The sequence below is a fragment of the Malaya genurostris genome, chromosome 3 (assembly GCF_030247185.1).
Source record: "Malaya genurostris strain Urasoe2022 chromosome 3, Malgen_1.1, whole genome shotgun sequence".
Classification (NCBI taxonomy): domain Eukaryota; kingdom Metazoa; phylum Arthropoda; class Insecta; order Diptera; family Culicidae; genus Malaya; species Malaya genurostris.
This window is the reverse complement of record NC_080572.1, coordinates 88020954-88040934: the sequence shown is the minus strand read 5'-3', so window position 1 is coordinate 88040934 and position 19981 is coordinate 88020954. Positions and strand designations below refer to the sequence as shown.

Here is a 19981-nt window from a genome sequence, read left to right as displayed (position 1 = left end):
GAAACAAGTGTAGTAGGTACAAATATAACAGAAAACGATATAATGTTTTATTAATTTTAGTTGGTTTGACGTAAAGCCGCCAATACTAAGTTCACTGACTGAGTGTAAACATATATTGAAGAAGCCAAATGAATAAAAAACCTAATAGAAAAGATGATTTATTGAAAAAAGATACGCAGGACTCGAATTCCGTGCATACGCGCTACCATTTCGCCACTTCTCTATCCATCATCCATTTGGATGTATGGTATCGGTCGGGTGACGGCCAAGATGTAGACCATGTTCGGTGTACATTCTACCATGTCTGACTACGTTTTAGAGCTGTGTCTATAATAAGGTGCAGAGTGGCGAAATAGTTAGTTTCGTGTGTATGCTTCGTAAACTGAAAAATAAATTTGACTGTGAATTTGGAACACCAACCAACGAAAATCAGAAAATGGTTTGTTCAACAGGTTTGATTAAATTTCTTTTTGTGTTTCATAGATATAACAACACAAGCTGTATTGATTCACCTAAATATTTTATAGAAGACGATTTTGCGAAAGATGTTTTGAAAATATAAAAGGAAAAATCAATCCGCGGTATTTGCAAGAAATCGACCTTGAGTTTCATTTTAGAGGTTTTTTCACACGTGTTTTTTCATGCAGTTCATTTGAGTGTCTAAATTTTGAAACACAAAATCAAAACTGTGTGTTTGCGCCCTTTTACATATGCGGTTTGCATTGAATATCGTTACATCTGGTAACACTGAAAATTGAAAATTTGAAAGATAAAATACTGAATTCCAAACCTAGTAAGTCATCTTAGCTGAGTGCTCCGAAAGTATCCTTCCAGGTATCCCTTATAAAGCTTGCTTCATTTAGAATTAGGGCAAACTTTTTCTCATATTGTGGCGCTCCTGGTGGAAGGAATTTTGTCAGCTTCACGTATGATTTTTGACATTCCGCAAATCGACTGTACTTTGTAAACAATCAACATGGAAACCGAAAGAAGGGAAGTTATTTCTAAAATCCATTGTGGTCTGCATCTAAGCTAGCTAAACAGCTGAAATTGCCCAGAAATTCCGTATGGCGCGTTATCAAACGGTATAAGGAAACATTGACGATGATTCGGAAGGCTCAAGTCAATAGTCGGAGAGGAACTGTCGACCGGAAACTGCGTGGTAAGATTTTGAAGACGATTAAGAGGAATCCTAATCTGTCGGACCGTGATTTGGCCAGAAAATTCGGTGCTGCCCATAGTACCGTGAAGAGAACTCGACTCCGGGAAGGAATCAAGTCGTATCGAGCTAGCAAACAGCCAAATCGGACCATAAAACAGAATAGTGAAGTCAAAATTCGTGCTCGGAAACTATACCTTATGATCAAAAAAGAACCAGAATTTTATTAAAAACGTGATTAATCCACCTAGCAGTGAGATGATACCTTTTTTTATTAATCCGCATGTGTTTTCTTCGGTATTTTAGTTCTCATGACATTATTTTAATTATCGTCGTTTTAAACGGCAAATTGACATTTTAATCACTCATTACCCTGTTATGTCGAAACTGCAAATCGTATCGAATTTCAATCTTAACGTGTGACAATCGATTGAACATTTCATGAGATGTCGAAGTAAGTTCCACTTTAGAGTTTTTCGTCATTATTTATGGTACTTCCAGAGCCGGTATTCAGGAACTAGCACAACCCAAAATGATTCGTATGGCCATAAATTAATACGCCAAACAATTTACATCTTCTATATCGGTATGAATTTTAAAAACTCATCATCCTGTAATTCAAGAATCGGATAAAATTCACCAATATTGTATGGGACCATAAGTCCTTTAATTCGAATGTTTGTTTTTGAAGTTTGATTTGGACTTTTTGAGAAAATGATTGAGCTTAGGAAACAATTCGATACTGGAACCGGAATTCCAAAATCGGTGTAGCCGAAATCAGTAAAATTCACCTGAGGAGTATGTAGACATCTTTAAGAAATTGTAGTACGAATTAAATTTTTGGGTACCTTCCGAATCGAAAACTGAATACCGCTTAAACTGAAATAAATTTATTTGGTAATCGACTATCCAAATCTGCCAACTCGATAAACCTGATTATTTTATGTGAATCGGACATTTTTATACTAATCACCCTGTATCTTCTAAACCGGAAGTCAGATCTGACTAAAAAGTAAGATGTTTTATAGGATTTTAAGACCTCTCATTTGAATCATAGATGGTTCTTAGATTTCATTTGAATCTTAGATCGGCTTAGTCATCTACGAAAAAATGAGTTGCATTATTTTAATTTCGTTCCACATATCATCCTGTGGTTCCGCAATCAGAAGTCGAATCCAAACTTAATTCAGGAACCTTATTTGGGAGCATATGACTTTTCATATCAATCTGAGTTTGTAGAAAACGGTTTAGCCATCTCCAAGAAAATTATTTGTCACACACGCATTTGCTGATCTCGACGAACTGATTCGAATGGTATATGGGTGTTATGTTCTTCCAACAAGTAGTTTAAAACAATATAATTATGGAATTGCTTTCAACTCGGAAATTCTGCCATCATCTGATTTACATATGCCATATTCGAACGACTATGTTGCCAAAAACGAACCGTGCTAAAATCGGTCCGAGGCAAAATGTCATGAAAAAAGATGCTGTACACAGTCTTTTTGGTACTTAGAAACAATTGTATGTAACAGTATAAAAAATCGTGTTTAATTTGGTTCCAAAACGGCGCTTTGTCATCACACGCGTAAAACTCCTACTACTGGAATAAGGCGAAAAATCGTTTACACAAAAATATCGATATCTCCGTTAAAAATGGACGGATTTTAACAATCTATGGCTTGCTGGATAGCTATTACCGTGTGGAATCTAAGTATAGAAACATATTCTGTTTTCAAGATCAAATGTGACAGATACTGTCAAAAAACTGAAAATTTTGACATAAAACTTCGTATAACTCAAAAAGTAAACATCCGATCTCAAAACCATTCAATAGCGTTCTGGGTGACGGGGAGACCTTTCATTTAGTTTGATCAAAATCGATCCAGCCATCTCTGAGATCTCGACCTCTTAGTTGACAACACACATACAGACACACACACATACACACACACAGACATTTGCTCAGTTCGTCGAGCTGAATCGATTGGGATATGACATTCGGCCCTCCGGGCCTCGGAAATTTTTTCCAAAGTTTGAGCGAATTCTATATCTATTTTTTATATCTATAAAAAAAGGTAAAACGCAAAATTTCAATTTTTAATAAACTTCTTTATTATTGCCTTCAAAGTACTCTCCTCATGCGGCAATACATGCATGCCAACACTTGATCCAATTTTCCATACAAGTTTTATAGGCCTCCGAAGGTATGGCCTTTAGTTCACGCAGCGAATTCTCTTTTATGATCTCTATGGCCTCAAAACGCGTTCCCCGCAATGGAAATTTGAGTCTGAGGAAGAGGAAAAAGTCACACGGGGCAATATCTGGAGAGTACGGTGCTTGGTTGATGATATTGGTTGAGTTTTTGTCCAAAACCTGCGACACAACCAACACTGTGTTTTTTAATTAAATTCAGCTTTTTTAGCACCAGCCGAGAAGTGACGCGTTTCAAACCCAAAACATCAGTTAAAATGTGTTCGGCTGATCCATAAGAGATGCCCAACAACACAGCAATCTCTCTAATCGGTACAGAACGATTTTGCAACACGATTTGCTTCGCCGATTCAATTTTTTTTTCAGTAACAGATGTTGTTGGGCGGCCAGGGATCTCATGATCCAAGCTTGTACGACCACCTTTGAAGCGTTTATACCTCTCGTATGCCTGTGTTTTTCCTAGATACGATTCACCAAAGGCCTTTTCAACGTTTCGGAATACTTAAATCCATTTGCAACACAAAATATGATGCACGCACGTTGTTCTAAATTTTCATCCATTATAAAAATCGTTACACGAAAATTTTTCAACTTTTTTGTATAGACGCCAAACAAAAACTAATCGTACGATATGCGTCAAAATTTGACAGAATGTGTATAAAAGTGTTGCCAACGTTGAGAGAATAAAAGTTTACCGATTGGACAAGCGCGGGAATTTTAAAATGAAATTTCCGGTTCATTTTTTTATCATAAGGTATGACCAGGTGCTGACCAAGTTCGACGGGTGTCTTCTGATGGACGAGGAAACCTATGTCAAGGCTAATTTCGGGCAAATTCCAGGTCAAAAATTTTACTTTTTTTGGCAGGGCACTTGCAGCTGTGGCAAAAAAAACGAAAGTTTTCGTTACAAATAAGACAATGACATCGGAACTACACCAAAAAGAGTGTGTCCAAGAACGAATTTTGCCGTTCATTCGATCCCACGACCATCCCGTAATGTTTTGGCTAGATTTGGCAAGCTGTCATTACAGCAAAGTTGTTCAAGAATGGTATGCAGAGAAAGGGGTCCAGTTTGTTCCGAAAAACCTTAACCCACCCCACTGCCCCCAGTTCCGCCCTATTGAGAAATACTGGGCAATCATGAAGAGGAGACTCAAGGCAAAGGGAAAGGTTGTCAAAGACATCAATCAGATGACCACCTGGTGGAATAAGACAGCTAAAACGATGGACGAAGAAGATGTGCGCCGTCTAATGAGCCGTGTTACAGGAAAAATTCGAGAATTCCTTCGAAACCGTGACGAATAATTTTACCCGTATTTTTTTATTAAAAGTATGAAGAAAACGCTACATTTGTATAAAAAAAGATTTTGAATTCAATAAAAAATAACTGAAATACAGGCAATTGTCTTTGTTCCAATTCTATCTGAAGCAAGCTTTAGCATTCACTTTTCCATGATACCTTGCATCTGACTAATCAAAATGTCATAGGGGACGGGTATAGCGTGATGGGTTAGTCGATGCTTCGATTTCAAACCCCGCACATAGGGTCAGAAATCTTTTCTGGCCCAAAGAGGTGAATGACCTTAAGGTTAAAACCTCTATAATTAAAACAAAAAAAAAACAAATTGTACTTCACGACTGAACAAAACAAAAAAAATTCTCATTTAGAAATGTTTTCAGAAATAAATGCATGATTCCAAATAAAATGCATGATTAATTTGAGTACACCGCTATCAAACTTTATATCATTGTTTGTGTTGCTAATTATAACTTGTCTAAAATGGCTATGACGCCTTCGGAGATCGATTTAATAATTTAATTCAAAATATTATAAACTTGATTTTAATTGACTGAACTTCAAACAATACTACCTAATCAAAAAATAAGCTGAAAGGGCGCATAGTAGTGCTATAGTTTCGAATGTTACTCACCATGACACCACAGTCATCGTGAATCGAATACGCCAAAAGTTATACCCTTTGCTTAATCGCTAGGGCCACGTTTTATGCCGATCCACGAGTGCGCATCTTTATCGTGACAATTTTTGTTCAAACTTTTCTGAAGTCATCAACCTGTACTATTTAACGACAATCGGATTTAAAAATAGTCTCAGTGTACTTCTGAAAATTGGTCAATGCGGATGCACCAAGGAAGGTTGCAAAAGTTGTAGTTGCATTCATATTGCATATATTTTTGGACGGTCGACAGTGTACTAATCTACACGTGCGTTATCAACGATAGTCGGTTACAGCGGTGGTGCGTTTGAAAATCACACGCATTTCAGCAACAGTAAAAGGTGCGTTACGCTCTGCTCGAAGTGGTGAAAAGCATTGTGCGCAAAAGTGATTACATAAATTCTGGCTAATGATGCTCGATCGAAGTGGCAGTTTCTGATCGGAAAAATCTTTCACGTGGGTGATCGTCAGGGACATTGACATGTGTGCAATATTAGCCCGAAAACTGTACACATTTGTGCCAAAAATGCACCCCGAAAAAAAAATTATGCCGGGAGTAGAATTAAAAGAGAAGTGTTGATTACCGTGTTTTTCGTCATCCTAGAGTGAAATGAGAATGGTAATCATATTGTGAGATCGCTCAGGAGACATGCATGTTTGGGTTTTAAAAATAGGTCAATTTACCATACTACACGTGATCAATGGAGCGTATAAGCTTCAAGGAATCGTTTTCGTGCTCTCTCTCTCTGCTCGGTCTTCTTCCTCTGTAACGAGGTTGTTGATCTACAACTAAGTGATTTAGCGTTCGATTGCGTTTGGCGGCAAAATATATAAATTGTTTTATTATTAATTACCAATCCACAGCATTAGAATCAGTTCGTATCCGAAGCTGATGCAAACATTTACCGCTGAGCGGCAACGTGACTGATTTCGAACAAAGAGATTTTCAATTGTTGACATGTGTTCTAATTGAACCGGTTTAGACATCTAGGGCGTATGAATATCTGAAATGTAAAACAACGGCGCGTATTGTTGGTGTATGAGTCCATATAGCAATTGAAAGTAATGATATAAAACAGTGGTTGACACAGTTTGTGAAAAGTATCCATTGTTGTTAATAATAGTACATGTTTAATCCTTCCCCTTTCTCCCAAATTCTGACCAGATCCTATACGTCTTGAAGCAACTGGTAAACTTTCTAACTTGTATATTCCTACTAGAATGATGATTTAAAGCATAGGTCACTGATTTCACAAGCCAGTTTTCATATATTTGAGTCTGGCCTGAACAAAATACTATCAATAGAATCAAATCACTAGAACTAGTAATCATTCCTTACACTATTTATCAGTAGAGAGATGTGTTAAAGCAAAAAGTGAAGTATTGCAACTGTTACATATTACTTAATTAAGTTTACAGGATAGTATTTATTTTTAGTATGGTATTTGAAATATAGAAATTAATTTGCCGAGATTTGCACAGCCGATAGATCGGTAATCATCTCAGCAAAATAATAATTACTGAGAATCTCGGCAATACCAAGTTTGTTAACTGTGTTAGCTCGGCAAAAGCGATCATGATCGAATAATGAATTGCCGAGTCATCAGTAATCGAAGGTAGAAAGGATTTTTCTTTATTATCGTATGAAATAAATATCACAAAAGCTAAGATTGGGGGAAAAGGGTGTTTTATTGATGTCCATTTTAATGCAGTATACAAAAAAGCAAAACAAACCTCTAAAAAAAACATCACGGTTAAAGAAAATTATTTCCAGTGTTCCTCAATGCATCTACCTGAAAATAAGAAGACTTTTGTAAGTATATATGAACAGCAAAATTTTTTATTTCACTTATCTTCTCAAGAAATATAAGAATCACTTACCTTCATCCAATGTAAATTATTTTCCCGCTCCACCAGCAATGGCTACGTGATGTTTTGCACATTCGACAAGAGACATTAAATGACAAGTGCTTCACCGAGTTTCAGTAAAAGCTATCACACTGTTCGAAATCTCGGCAAACGGATTTGCTGATTTCGGTATATTTGTTGTTTTCTGACAAGCTCAGCATAATATTTTTCCAAACTTCGGCAAAAGAACGCACTCAACCGATATATCAGAATAATACATTAACGAATTTCGGAAAAGAGCATATGGATTACTGAACAATCAGTAAAATGTCGTGTTGCCGATTTAATTCATTTCATTATGCCGAGCTCAAGAATCTGTTTTAAGTGTGTACAGAGACATTTAAGGGTATCTTAAAGTGACCATTGGTGTGAGACAGAATTAATATTTCAGCTCCACCAAACTTTTCGTGTTCCATTTGAGTCTGATATGAACTATGCAAAATTTTAGCTCGATCGGTGAGACTATGGTTTCGCGTCCGAGGTTTAAAGTTTGAATGGGATAAATTCTGAAAATCAGCGGATATAAAATTTTCATATGAACGAGGATGAAAACCTTTGAAGACTGAAAAACAATCCGACATTTGTAGAAAAAGTTATTAAAGGAAAACCGAAACAAGATCCTAACAATGGATTATTCCTTAATATATCAAACACCACTGCTGCTAGTGGTCGTAATATAATTTTTCTTTCTTTTAATATGCTATCACGGTTGATCTGAGTTGTTTGATGTCTTCACGATAGTTACTCAGCTTAGTATGAAGACTCTTTGTAAGTGACAAGACAAGCTCCAAAACTCATTGTAAAGACAGAAGAAACAAATAAAGTCATGTGCATTGGTTTTTTGTTTGCCTAAAATAGGATCGTCCATTTCTTCTAAACAGTAGAGAGTTTCTGTCTTTGATAAAGTAATTGGATTTGAGTTCATCTAAAACATTGTCTAAGACACCAAAACCCTATTCATTCAAATTAAAAAGTTAGACTTTTTTATGTCTTTACAGTGAGTTTCGGAGCATGACTTATCACTTAAAATGAGTCTTCATACTAAACTGAGTAACTATCGTGATGATATTAAACAACTCAGTGCAGCCGTTGCAGCATACATATATGAAAATTTATGAATTTTCATCAATTTTCATGCACATATTTGGAGCTGGCAGTTGAATTGAATGTTACTTTACAGTTCTTTATTTTTCAATATACTTTAAAAGCTAAAATAAGCGCTTTCTTAAATAAATAGTTTTGTTCATTGAAAAATTAATGCATTCCAATTTAATTTTACATCGATCATGGTTTCAAATCAGATTTTCGATATAATTGATGTATATTGATTTCCATGTCGCTTAAATTTTATTATTTTTACTTTTCTCATATAGAAAGGCTATGCAATCACTGTGAAAACCAACTTTTGAAAGAAGGGCGAGTGTCATATGGTATATTTTCGTCAGATCGTCGAGATCACAAAATCTCTGTGCGTGTATGTATGTATGTATGTGTGTATGTCACTCATTTTTCTCAGACATGGCTGAGCCGATTTTCACAAACTAAGTTTCAAATGATAGCTCTTATGGTCCCATAGATTGTTATTGAATTTTATCCCGATCCGATTTTCGGAATTACAATGAAATATGTGCAAATTTATGAGAAAATGCCCACTCAGTTTTCTCGGAAATTTCTTAAGGCCATCGTCCAAGTACCATGCGCGCGGGTAGTTTTAGGAAATTTTCGATGAAAATTTTGAAAAAATTGCCAAAACCAAAAACATACAGACCTTAGAAATACTTTTATCTATATACAGAGTGAAAATGGCTGAAAAATTCGGAGGATATTCCGAGTCTTATCAAAAATAACTCTGAAAAATGAGTGTTTTTGTGATCTTTCACAATTATCTGGAAAAATATTGCGATAACATATTTTTTTTTTCAAATAAACCTTATGATGGATACAAAGATTACACTCGGACACATTTTTGGACAACCTTTTCACGCTTTTCATAGAAAATCCACGAATTTCAAAAATTTCCACGAAATCGGTTATGTGAAATTCGTTGATTTTCCACGAAAAGCGTGAAAAGGTTTTCCAAAAATGTGTCCGAATGTGATCCTTGTTGCCAGCATAAGGTTTATTTGAAAAAAAAATTATGTCATCGCATTATTTTTCCAGATAATTGTGAAAGATCACAAAAACACTCATTTTTCAGCGCTATTTTTGATAAGACTCGGAAAATCCTCCGAATTTTCCAGCCATTTTCGCCCTGCAGATAGATAACAGTATTTCAAAGGTCTGTATGTTTTTGGTTTTGTCAAATTTTTCAAAATTTCCATCGAAAAATTCCTAAAACCACCCGCGCGCATGGTACTTGGACGATGGCCTTAAACGGTTTTCACAAACTAAGATGCAAAAAAAAGGTCTTAAAATTCTTTAAAAAGTCCCCGAGAAGTTGATCCAGATCCGACATCCGGTTTCGGTATTACAGTGCGATTAGTGAAAATTTTCAATCTCATTAGTATTTTTTCACAAGTGATGGTTCCTATTTTTATAAAACTTACTGCTAAATTCATCTAGATGGCAGATCTTGTTATCTAGTGAATATATGAAACTACTTTGGGACTACTAGTCTCCGGTTTTTGCTTACGAAAGTACCGATAGTAGTGAAGAAAAGCTGCAAGAACGGAACTCGCTTCGATTTCTCAGCACTTTTCACAAATCATGATTCCAATTATAGCTCTCATTGTCTTAAATTATACTGTGCAATTTCATCCAGGTTCAACTTCCGGTTCCGAAATTATAGGGCGATGAGCGTCAAAACACTTAAATCGTCATTCAAAATAACGATGCAAAACCAGTGCGTGTCGATACGTGCGGCTTTGCTCCGTTTGCAGCGTACTTTGATCAATTTTGTATAGCGTGCAAGGTTGCCATGTATAAATCTATATTTTTCAGGTGAAAAATAAGTAAATTTGTAAATCTTTTACTTAATTTGTACCTACTTGTTAGTGTTATTACAAAATCATGACAACGATGCTTTTCTATAAAAGTACACTTATTGCCTTTCTCATATAGAGTACCCCGACCTGGAAGGATTCTTAGTGTCAGTAGGATCCATAGTACTAGCCAATGATCATGTACACTAAGAATCGGCTTCGAAGTCTGTTGAAACAGAAAGGCCAAATCCCACAAATGGAATGTAATGCCAAAACTTTGCTTTGCTATATAGAAAGTTTATACAATCACATTCAAAATTGACTAGTGAAACATTCATTCAACACAGCTCATCGAGCTGAGCAATGGCTGTGTGTGAGTATGTGTCAAATAATGTCACTCATAAAATAAAAAATCTCATAGTACCATTGGTTGCTACTGAATTTGATCATGCTTTCATGTTATTTTCATCGAATTTCATCATGCTTTTAAAATTGCACACCGCTATTTAGAGTGACGATACAAAAAAGGGTACAATTCTTCTAGATTTGGCTCAAAACTGATTTAATTTGAAGGCCATATTAGTTACTTACTGAACAAACCGACTTCGGCTATACTGGTTACAAGTTCCCGGTTCCAGAAGTACCGGAACTAGTGGTCAAAAAGTTTAAAATGAGACTCACTCAACTTTCTCAAAATGATTTGATCGATATCCATAAACTTAGGCTCAAATAAAAGTTACAGGGTCCGGCACTCGAAGTGTAACCAATTAAAAAGGCCATAAATTCAGTTTGGAAAATTACTTTTACTTAATTCAAAGTACAAAATGTGTAAAAATAATACAAAATTCAGAATCAATTCACTTTTGCTCGATATGACCACCTTTTGCCTTGACTTGATGACTTGAGAGAGCGAAGGAGTTGCTTCGTTTGGCCGAATGTGACTTGCAGGTATTTTGGCCCACTCGCGGACAATAACTTTTTTCAGCGCCTCGAGACTGGTGTATCTTTTAGTTCGGACTTTGCTCTCCAAAATGACCCAAAGAGAATAATCCATTGGATTCGCATCTGGTGAATTCGAGAGCCATTGTGTGCAGGCCCGTACCCAGGATTTCATTTCGGGAGGGGCCCAAAGATTAAAAAGCAATGTACCTAATTTTCGGTGTGCCTTTTACTGCGGTTTTTAACATACACTTTAAACTTTTCCACTGGAACTGATATTGTATTACATTTCATTACGTTTACTGTCTTGTTATTTCTGTAACACATGTCGGGGACATTCTAAATAATTATATGTTTTCGATTTCGGGAGGGGCCAGGGCCCCTCGGGCCCCCCCTCTGGGTACGTGACTGATTGTGTGGACGTGATGAAGTTCGGAACGTTGTTTTTCAGCCATTCTTGGTTCACTCGAGCTTTGTGAGACGGTGCCGAGTCCTGCTGAAACGTCCATGGTCTGCCACCGAAATGTTTGTCTGCCCACGGCTTCAAAGCAACCTCCAGAATACTTTCCCGATAATATGTCGCATTTACCTTGACGCCAGGCTCGATGAAAACGATTGGAGAGTGCCCATCTGCGGTTACAGCGGCCCAAACCATTATCTGTTGCGGGTGCTGCCTCCTGGTGGCCAATCGATGACTCAAATTCTCGTATGAACGGTCGGTCAAGTAAACCCTATCGTTTTGAGAGTTTACGAATTGCTCAATTGGAAAAATTTTCTCGTCAGAAAATACAATGTTCGGAAATTGACCGCTTTCGGCAAAACGAAGCAACTCCTTCGCTCTCTCACGTCATCAAGTCAAGGCAAAAGGTGGTCATATCGAGCAAAAGTGAATTGATTCTGAATTTTGTATTATTTTTACACATTTTGTACTTTGAATTAAGTAAAAGTAATTTTCCAAACTGAATTTGTGGCCTTTTTAATTGGTTACACTTCGAGTGCCGGACCCTGTACTATAGTCTCATAGGTTGCTGTTTAGTGCGATGATTTTAAATAAAGAAAAATTCAAATCAAATTGACATAACTGTTTACAAATTGAAAAGGTTATGTTAGTTCATATTCATGAAAAGTTTCTTATTTTATTCAAGATTGATTTCTTGACAGAGTCTTCTAATGATATTTTTGGAAATTTAAGTATCATGAGAACGGCATCATTACATCACTAGGTGGATTAAAACTATAAAATATATGTGTAATAAAAGGCATCAAAATTATATTACGAACACTAGCAGCAGTGGTGCTAGATATATTTAGGTATGAGCCATTGTGAGGATCTTGAGTCGGGTTTCCTTTAGTAACTTTTTTCTACAAATGTCCGATTGTTTATCAGTCTTCGAATGTTTTCTTTCTCGTTAAAGTTCCAGTGAAAATTTTATATGGGCTGATTAGTAGAGTCTATGGGGGAATCTCCAGCCGATTTTTTTGTAAAATATCAGTTTCCCTCTTACGAAATCCCATACAAACTTTGAACATCGGGCACTAAAGTATAATTTCACCGATCGAGCTAAAATTTTGTTCTTATGGGACCCAAAAGGAACACCAAAAATTTGGTTGAGGGAGAAAATAAACCTTAAAATTTTTTTCCATGCATACTTGTCCCACCCTAATGTTCATCATGGACGTTGATCGGTGGGGGCTCACTGACTATCGCTTGAACTTGTTGTACAACTTTTAAATCTCTAAAAATGTCCTGATGATTGTTTTGCGTCTTGTAAAGGCATCTACATTACCAATTCACAGCGCACCTTATGTACGAATGATCGGCAGCAACAACGAGAACTACATGTTCATTTCCTACGAGAACTACATGTTCATTTCCTGATTTAACGTATCCAATACTGCTGTAAAAAGAGAAATATTATGTCAAAAGCATTCAAGAAATTTCAGTCTTATGGGTATACTAGTGTCCTCAAATAACGTACGCATCCTGCACTAACCTGACTGTCCACTAAGCCGACTGTCGACAAATTTCAAATAATGGAGACGCATGGTTGACGTTGATAATTCGCATTGTATAATATTTAGTAGCATGCTTAGACCATTTCCGCAAGCGCAACACGCAAAAGACGCGAGTTGATTGTAGTGATTTCACGTGAACTGAGAGATCTCCCGAATAAAATCGTGATTTACGTCCATCGCCTTGAACGAAGGTTTCTTCGATGTCTTTAGGATAATAGAATGTATCCATCGTCCCAGTTCCTCATTGTTCCATGAACTTTCTCATTTGAAAAATTTCGTATATTTTCCGACGAAAGATGCTGAAAAATTCGTTGAAGCAGGTTGATCTTTTATGAACATCACCTTCTAATGCTCCCACCGTTGCAAAGGAATCCGCCATTTTTGCTTTTCTCTAAAGAAAGGTATTAGAATTGCTGGAATAACCGACTTTTGAACGGAGCCTCGGAGACCCATAGACCCATTTATATACCATTCGACTCAGTTCGACGAGATCGGAAAATGTGTGTGTGTCTTCTCAGAGATGGCTGAACCGATTTCAACAAATTTATGCTCGTTTGAAAGCTAATGTCGGGCCATTAGTCAAGTTCATAGATCAAATGGCTGTGACTTTTGGTTCCGGAGATATGATGGTATAAGTGACGTAACCGACAAAACGCGTTGTATTTTTACGTGCTCAATTTTCTCGGAGATGACTGAACCGATTTTAACAAGCCTAGACCCGTTTGAATGCTATTAGTTGATCATTGATCAAAACCGAAGATCAAATGGCTGTAACTTTTGGTTCAGGAAAAATGATGATGTAAGTGACGTAAACGACAAAACGCGTTGTTTTTTTACCGCGCAAGTTTCTCGGAGATGACTAAATCAATAGATCAATAGGAAAAATGATTTTTTACACTTTTGGAAATCGTGTTACAGAAGTGCTCCAATCGCTGTAGTTGAAAAATTCCAGTAATAGACAAGAGAACTTTGTTATAGTTCCGAAATCAAGTGGAAAGTTTTGAAAGATCGCAGCGAACTGTCGAGTAGGTGGTAGTAGTGAGCTGCCTATTTCCAACGTAAACAGTTCGAAAATGAATGGAATGTCATTTTTCACACAACCTTATATTCAAGAACATTTACAATTGTGTGATTTGAACATTACATGACTTGAAATCTAGTGAAATAAAAACAAAAGATCGATAGCAACAGCGCGACTTGAACCGAGAAACATTAGATCACAAGGCACGCCATCGATCGACTGAGCCACAGAAGCACATATCTACTCACTGAACAATTAATACATATAAATCCATACAGCGGCACTTGGTAGCCGAGAGCGAATTAAACTCGGAGCCAGTAAGATTCTGTGCGAATGGAATATTGCGTCACTTGACAAGTAAAGTAGTTATAAATTGTATCGTTTGTAGAATTATGTTACCTGTAAAATTCATATTTTTTTCTGTATATAGCAAATTATCCTTTGACCCGATTCGATCAGCTTCCACAAAACCATGGTGATTCATGAGTGGTATGCTGCCAACAAGATTAATTTTGTTACCTAGCCAAGGAATCCTCCAAATGTCCCGGATTCTTGAACGATCGAAAAGTACTGGGAAATTTCCAAGCAGCGATTTAGCTAAATTTTCAGAGCAGTCAAGAACATCCTGAAAATATGGGCGAAATTTTAATAAAAGTACTGTAAAGCAATCATCAATGGATTTTTTAAACCGGAGTCATATTTGGAAAATACGTTAGAATACTCTCTACCACAAGGAAAAAGGCAGATGGATAATGTCACAGACATAACTGGAGGACGTGAATACGAATAAAATTGACTACTTCTTTCTCACTCCGGAATATAGATAATCGTTCGTATTACATGATTTTGTGAATTTTGCAAATTTAACTGCTTCGCATCCAGAATTGTAACGGTGCATCTATACTAGGGTACGACTTATTGATGATCAACATATTCTAAAGACTGTTTCAGAAAGTATAGGACGCACTTTGATATCGCTGTAAATAATTCACAAGTGTTAGATATTCAAATTTTATTCGATATACTGATAATATTAGAAAATTATAATAACAGAATATTATTCTCAACATTTGCTACTTAGCCATTGTAGACTAGCTGGCACATCTTCTTGCGAACGTTCCTCATTAAATTCCGTACAGACTTCTTGGCGACATGTTTTGACACTTTTTCCAATCTTTTTCGAACTGTTGAATGGTTTCGGCTGCCGAGACATGTTTCCTAAGATGTGCCTTCGTTAATGCCCAAAATTCCTCAATTGGTCGAAGTTGTGGGCAATTTTGTGGATTCATGTCTTTTGGGACGAAAGTGACATTTTTGGTAGTATACCATTCTACCGTTGATTTCGAGTAGTGGCAAGAAGCAAGATCTGACCAGAAGACAACAGGATCCTTGTGGCTTCGAATCATGGGTAGAAGTCGTTTTTGTAAATATTCCTTGATGTATATTTCGCTGTTCATTGAAGCAGTGGTGATAAAGGGTTTCGAAATCTTACCGCAGCTACAAATTGCTTGCCAGACCATAGCTTTCTTACCAAATTTTTCGACTTCAATCGATGCCTCGGTTTGGTTTAACACTTGTCCTTTTCGCACCGTATAATATTGTGGTCCCGGCAAGAAGTTTCACGTAGGTTTCGTCGTCCATAATTATTCAGTTGAAATTTCCAGCAAGAATCGTATTGTACAGATTTCGAACCCTCGGCCTGATCGATGCTTCTTGTTTCGGACTACGTTTTGGTTGTTTCTGCTTCTTATAGGTTCGAAGATTCAAACGTTCTTTAGCATGAAGAACATTTGACTTCGAAGTGCCCACTTTTTTGGCCACATCCGGAACTGAAACCTGCTTCTTTTGCTCGAACGCCTTCAGTTATCGTTTATCCAACTGAGGGTTAGCAGGACCTTTTTTTCGACCCGTTTTCGGTTTATCCTCAAAGGTGTTATCCTCACCGAACTTCCTGATTGCATTTCGCACGGCTTTTTCACCTACTCCTTCCATTTTTGCTATCTTTCTCAGTAACAGATGTTTTTCTGAAAGTCCACGCAGTTCGAAACAAACTAATGAAAACGAATGAACAACTGCACAAGTGGTTAGAGAAGAGTGTAAACAACAGGACGCAGCCATAAAAATTGACAGATTCTGAACCATTGCGAAATGGCAACGGTTTTTGGTTGCGTCCATACTTTCTGGGGCAGTCTTTACCACACAATCAAATAACACGGAACAAATGAAAGTTAACATAACGCAAAGAAAATTGAAATGAGAGCTGTTTTGGGGGATTCACATATTAAGTAGAGAAAAGCTTCGCGAAATCCTTTGAGAATATTTTAATGGTTCAAAAAAGAACAGATTTGCGGAATTTATCCAACTTTTGAGTACTTTTTGTCGGGTTACAGCAACTGAAACTAAATTTATGTAGCATGAATTTGGGAATTGAATTCTGGTTCAAAAGATTGAACTGAACTTTGAAACTGTGAATTATCCACTTATATTACTGGTTTGTCATAACTAAACCGCTTCTCACTTTCATTTAGCGATGAACAAATTTTTCCAAGCGCTTAGTCGTAAAAAACCGAACGACGATGACGGCAGCCACTCAAAATTGGCCCGTGTTCTAACGCTGCTAGATCTGACCGGTCTTGGCGTCGGCAGTACTCTGGGACTGGGAGCATACGTACTGGCCGGTTCCGTTGCGTATGAGCAAGCCGGCCCAGGGGTGGTGGTGTCGTTTGTGATAGCAGCTCTAGCCGCCGCAATCGCTGGATTATGCTATGCGGAGTTCGCTTCACGTGTACCGAAAGCCGGGTCGGCTTACATCTACACCTATATTACTATTGGAGAATTTGCCGCTTTCACCATTGGCTGGAATCTTATGCTGGAGTATATTATCGGTAGGCAACTCTGATTACACCGGTCTTTCACATTTCAACGTATTTCATTGCAGGAACAGCAAGCGTTGCCCGAGGACTTAGCGGTTACATAGATGCATTAATCGACTACCGCATGGCAAACATGATGCGTCATATGTTGGAGATTCGTGTGAGCTTTCTAGGAACCTATCCGGATATATTTTCCTTCCTGGTAGTGCTGACCATAACTGCGTTATTGGCGTATGGAGTTAAGGAATCTACCGTGCTGAACAATGTGTTTACTGCAGTTAACTTGATAGTTATTGTCGTTGTACTGGTCTCCGTTGGCACCAAAGCTGATCCCTCCAATTGGAGTATCAAGCAAGAAGACATTCCGTCGGAGATAAACGCTGGCGTGGGAGGATTTTTACCTTACGGGGTAGCAGGGGTGATGGCTGGTGCTGCCAAGTGCTTCTATGGATACGTTGGATTTGATTGCATTGCCACCACTGGAGAAGAAGCACGCAATCCCTCGAAGAACATTCCTCTTGCCATAGTTTTTTCGCTGTTCATTATCTTCTTGTCATATTTTGGAGTGGCTACAGTGCTTACAATGGCATTGCCATACTATCTACAAGATCCAGTAGCTCCTTTTCCGAATCTCTTCGATTGGCTTGGATGGCAGGAGATAAAGTGGATTGTTTCGATAGGCGCCATCTTTTCACTGTGCACCAACTCATTAGGTGCAATGTTCCCGCTGCCCCGTGTTCTTTACGCTATGTCATCAGATGGAATAATATTCAGAAGCCTACGTAAAGTTAATCTAAAGACGAAGACGCCGGTATTCGCCACGATCATTTCTGGGCTAGTTTCCGGAACAATGGCACTATTATTTGATCTGCAACAATTGATCGATATGATGTCCATCGGAACTCTGCTAGCCTACACAATAGTTGCCGTAAGCGTTATGGTTCTGAGATACGACAAAAACACCAACATTCAATCTGCTGTTCCGGAGCAAAATAAGTCACTTATCGTCAAACAGTTGTTTAACCTGAACATCGTCAAAACACCTAGTCTATTGTCTTCAAAAATAGTGAAAATATGTTTGTTTTTATATGGTAAGTTTTGAATATTTTTACTTATTTTTTAATAATTTCATTATTCTTACTAAATGCTCTATTTTCAGCTATCGCCATTTGTGGAGTTTGCACTTTGCTGGTACATGCACAGGACTATCTTTCCGCACAGTACCCATTAGTTCTGGTGATGTTGTCTATACTCTTCATATCAATGCTGATCATTTACCTGGTGATCGCCTGTCAGCCGACAGAGGAAGCAAAACTAACTTTCCAGGTGCCGTGTGTTCCGTTCATTCCGATGCTGAGTATGTTTGTCAACATTTACTTGATGTTTCAACTGGATGTGAATACATGGATCAGTTTTTCCTTGTGGCTGTTGATAGGATTTCTCATATACTTCAGCTACGGCATTCGACACTCTGTGTTAGGCAATCGAGGTCAGACACTTTCCGAGAGTCAACTGGAGAATCCTTTTGCAGTGGTCGGAAACGAAAAGGCGTAGTTAAAAAGTGTATTTGAATTTGTACGATATGCACTCTAGTCAATTTTCATTCCGGACTTTGCATAGTTTTAGGACTAGCATTGAATTTGCACTTTTTGTTGTTTGTATATTTTAGTTTAGAAGGATAAAGAATCTTTCTTTCGAATATTTATTAGATGTGATAACGGTACAGAGTAAACACCGTGTGATGATAACATGAATCGTCCTTGCGAATGATGCTGCTAATATTTCCTGTTAGAACGATTGGATGATGCAACATAACACTCACTTTTTGCTCGTGAGTGCAAAACGATAAGGAATACTAATGATACTAAAAGTAAATTAAAGTGCAATTGTTTTTAAAAATAACTGTAAATATTATCGTCGCATGTGAGGACATTCCTTGCAGGGAAGGGTAATAGAAAATAAATGATCATAAAATCGAAAGCAGGAACTTTTCGTACGGAAATGCGAAATCCAATTAATGATAACTGGGTTGATAAGCCTCGGGAGCTTTACGAATACGATGACCAACGATTAGTTTCGTTTTTAATATGATGACACATTAGCTTGATGTAAAAGCTTCAAATCTAACTGCTAGCAGCACATTTGGTTGAAACCAGTTTAAATCTTAAATGGAACGTCATTGAACTGAGAAAAAAAATGAGTTGAAGTGAAACCCTTTCCATTGTGTTCCAACTTATTTTCGTCAAAACTGTATATTGAATACTATCCGAACCCGTAGCCTGGTATTGAATACTATCCGAACCCGATTCCAAAGTGACGGGGTAAAATGAGCAAAAACAAATTCGATTTTCTCTGAAACCGCGGATCCGATTTTCACAAGCCCAAATTCTAATGTTCTTTGGACCCATAGCCTGTTATTGAACTTCATCTGGATACGATTTCCGATTCCGATTGAAAAAAAATGAAAAAGGTGCACACGATCTTCTCGAAGACCGCAGATCCTATTTCCATTATCTTATGTCGTTTTCGTTTAAAAAAAACTGGAAAACCGATCAAAGGTAGTTTCCTCAAACAAACACCTTTCACGAAACTGCGTTGGGTTTCGTACTTTGAAACGAGGGTGTGAGTAAACTCGATATAAAAATCAGGATACAAACTGACTCGAATTTCAGTTCAATAACGATGAGACTAGATTCGAAACTGGCTTCAAACAAACAGTTTGACAGTAGTTAGGGTAGAAACTGAGTGAGGTTTGGCATCAACGACGAAAGGGACAATAAATTCAAATGAAACGTTTCATAGTCGCATTGATGATTATCTGGATTCGATTTCTGGTTGAGTGGAAATGTTTTCAATTTTTTGCACATTTTGTCACACCCCAGACTCCAGAACCGGGAGTCAATCATCTATCGTCAAGACCTACGAAACGAAGTAATTGACTGTCCTTTTCCTACTTTCAGTTATCAGAACAGATT

At 37.5% G+C, this 19981-nt stretch overlaps 1 protein-coding gene across 2 annotated transcripts; it reads left to right on the top strand.

Moving 5' to 3' along the window:
• Positions 1 to 5501: 5501 nt before the first annotated feature.
• On the top strand, positions 5502 to 18969 carry LOC131436666 (cationic amino acid transporter 2-like). 2 transcript variants are annotated; one of them, XM_058605519.1, is made up of 4 exons: positions 5502 to 5669; positions 16662 to 17018; positions 17072 to 18097; positions 18166 to 18969. In XM_058605519.1, the coding sequence occupies exons 2-4, from the start codon at positions 16664 to 16666 to the stop codon at positions 18558 to 18560; spliced, it is 1776 nt and encodes a 591-aa protein (XP_058461502.1). In that variant the 5' UTR covers positions 5502 to 5669; positions 16662 to 16663; the 3' UTR covers positions 18561 to 18969. The 2 variants fall into 2 exon arrangements, with proteins under 2 accessions (XP_058461502.1, XP_058461503.1); XM_058605520.1 differs by lacking the exon at positions 5502 to 5669 and having other exon boundaries at positions 15559 to 17018.
• The last annotated feature ends 1012 nt before the right edge of the window (positions 18970 to 19981 follow it).

What these genes read in the sequence shown, in the direction of transcription:
- LOC131436666 (XM_058605519.1), top strand. Translation starts at nt 16,664, where the DNA reads ATGAACAAATTTTTCCAAGCGCTTAGTCGTAAAAAACCGAACGACGAT. An exon ending in TATGCTGGAGTATATTATCG is followed by an intron (nt 17,019 to 17,071) that starts GTAGGCAACTCT and finishes ATTTCATTGCAG; the next exon opens with GAACAGCAAGCGTTGCCCGA. An exon ending in AATATGTTTGTTTTTATATG is followed by an intron (nt 18,098 to 18,165) that starts GTAAGTTTTGAA and finishes CTCTATTTTCAG; the next exon opens with CTATCGCCATTTGTGGAGTT.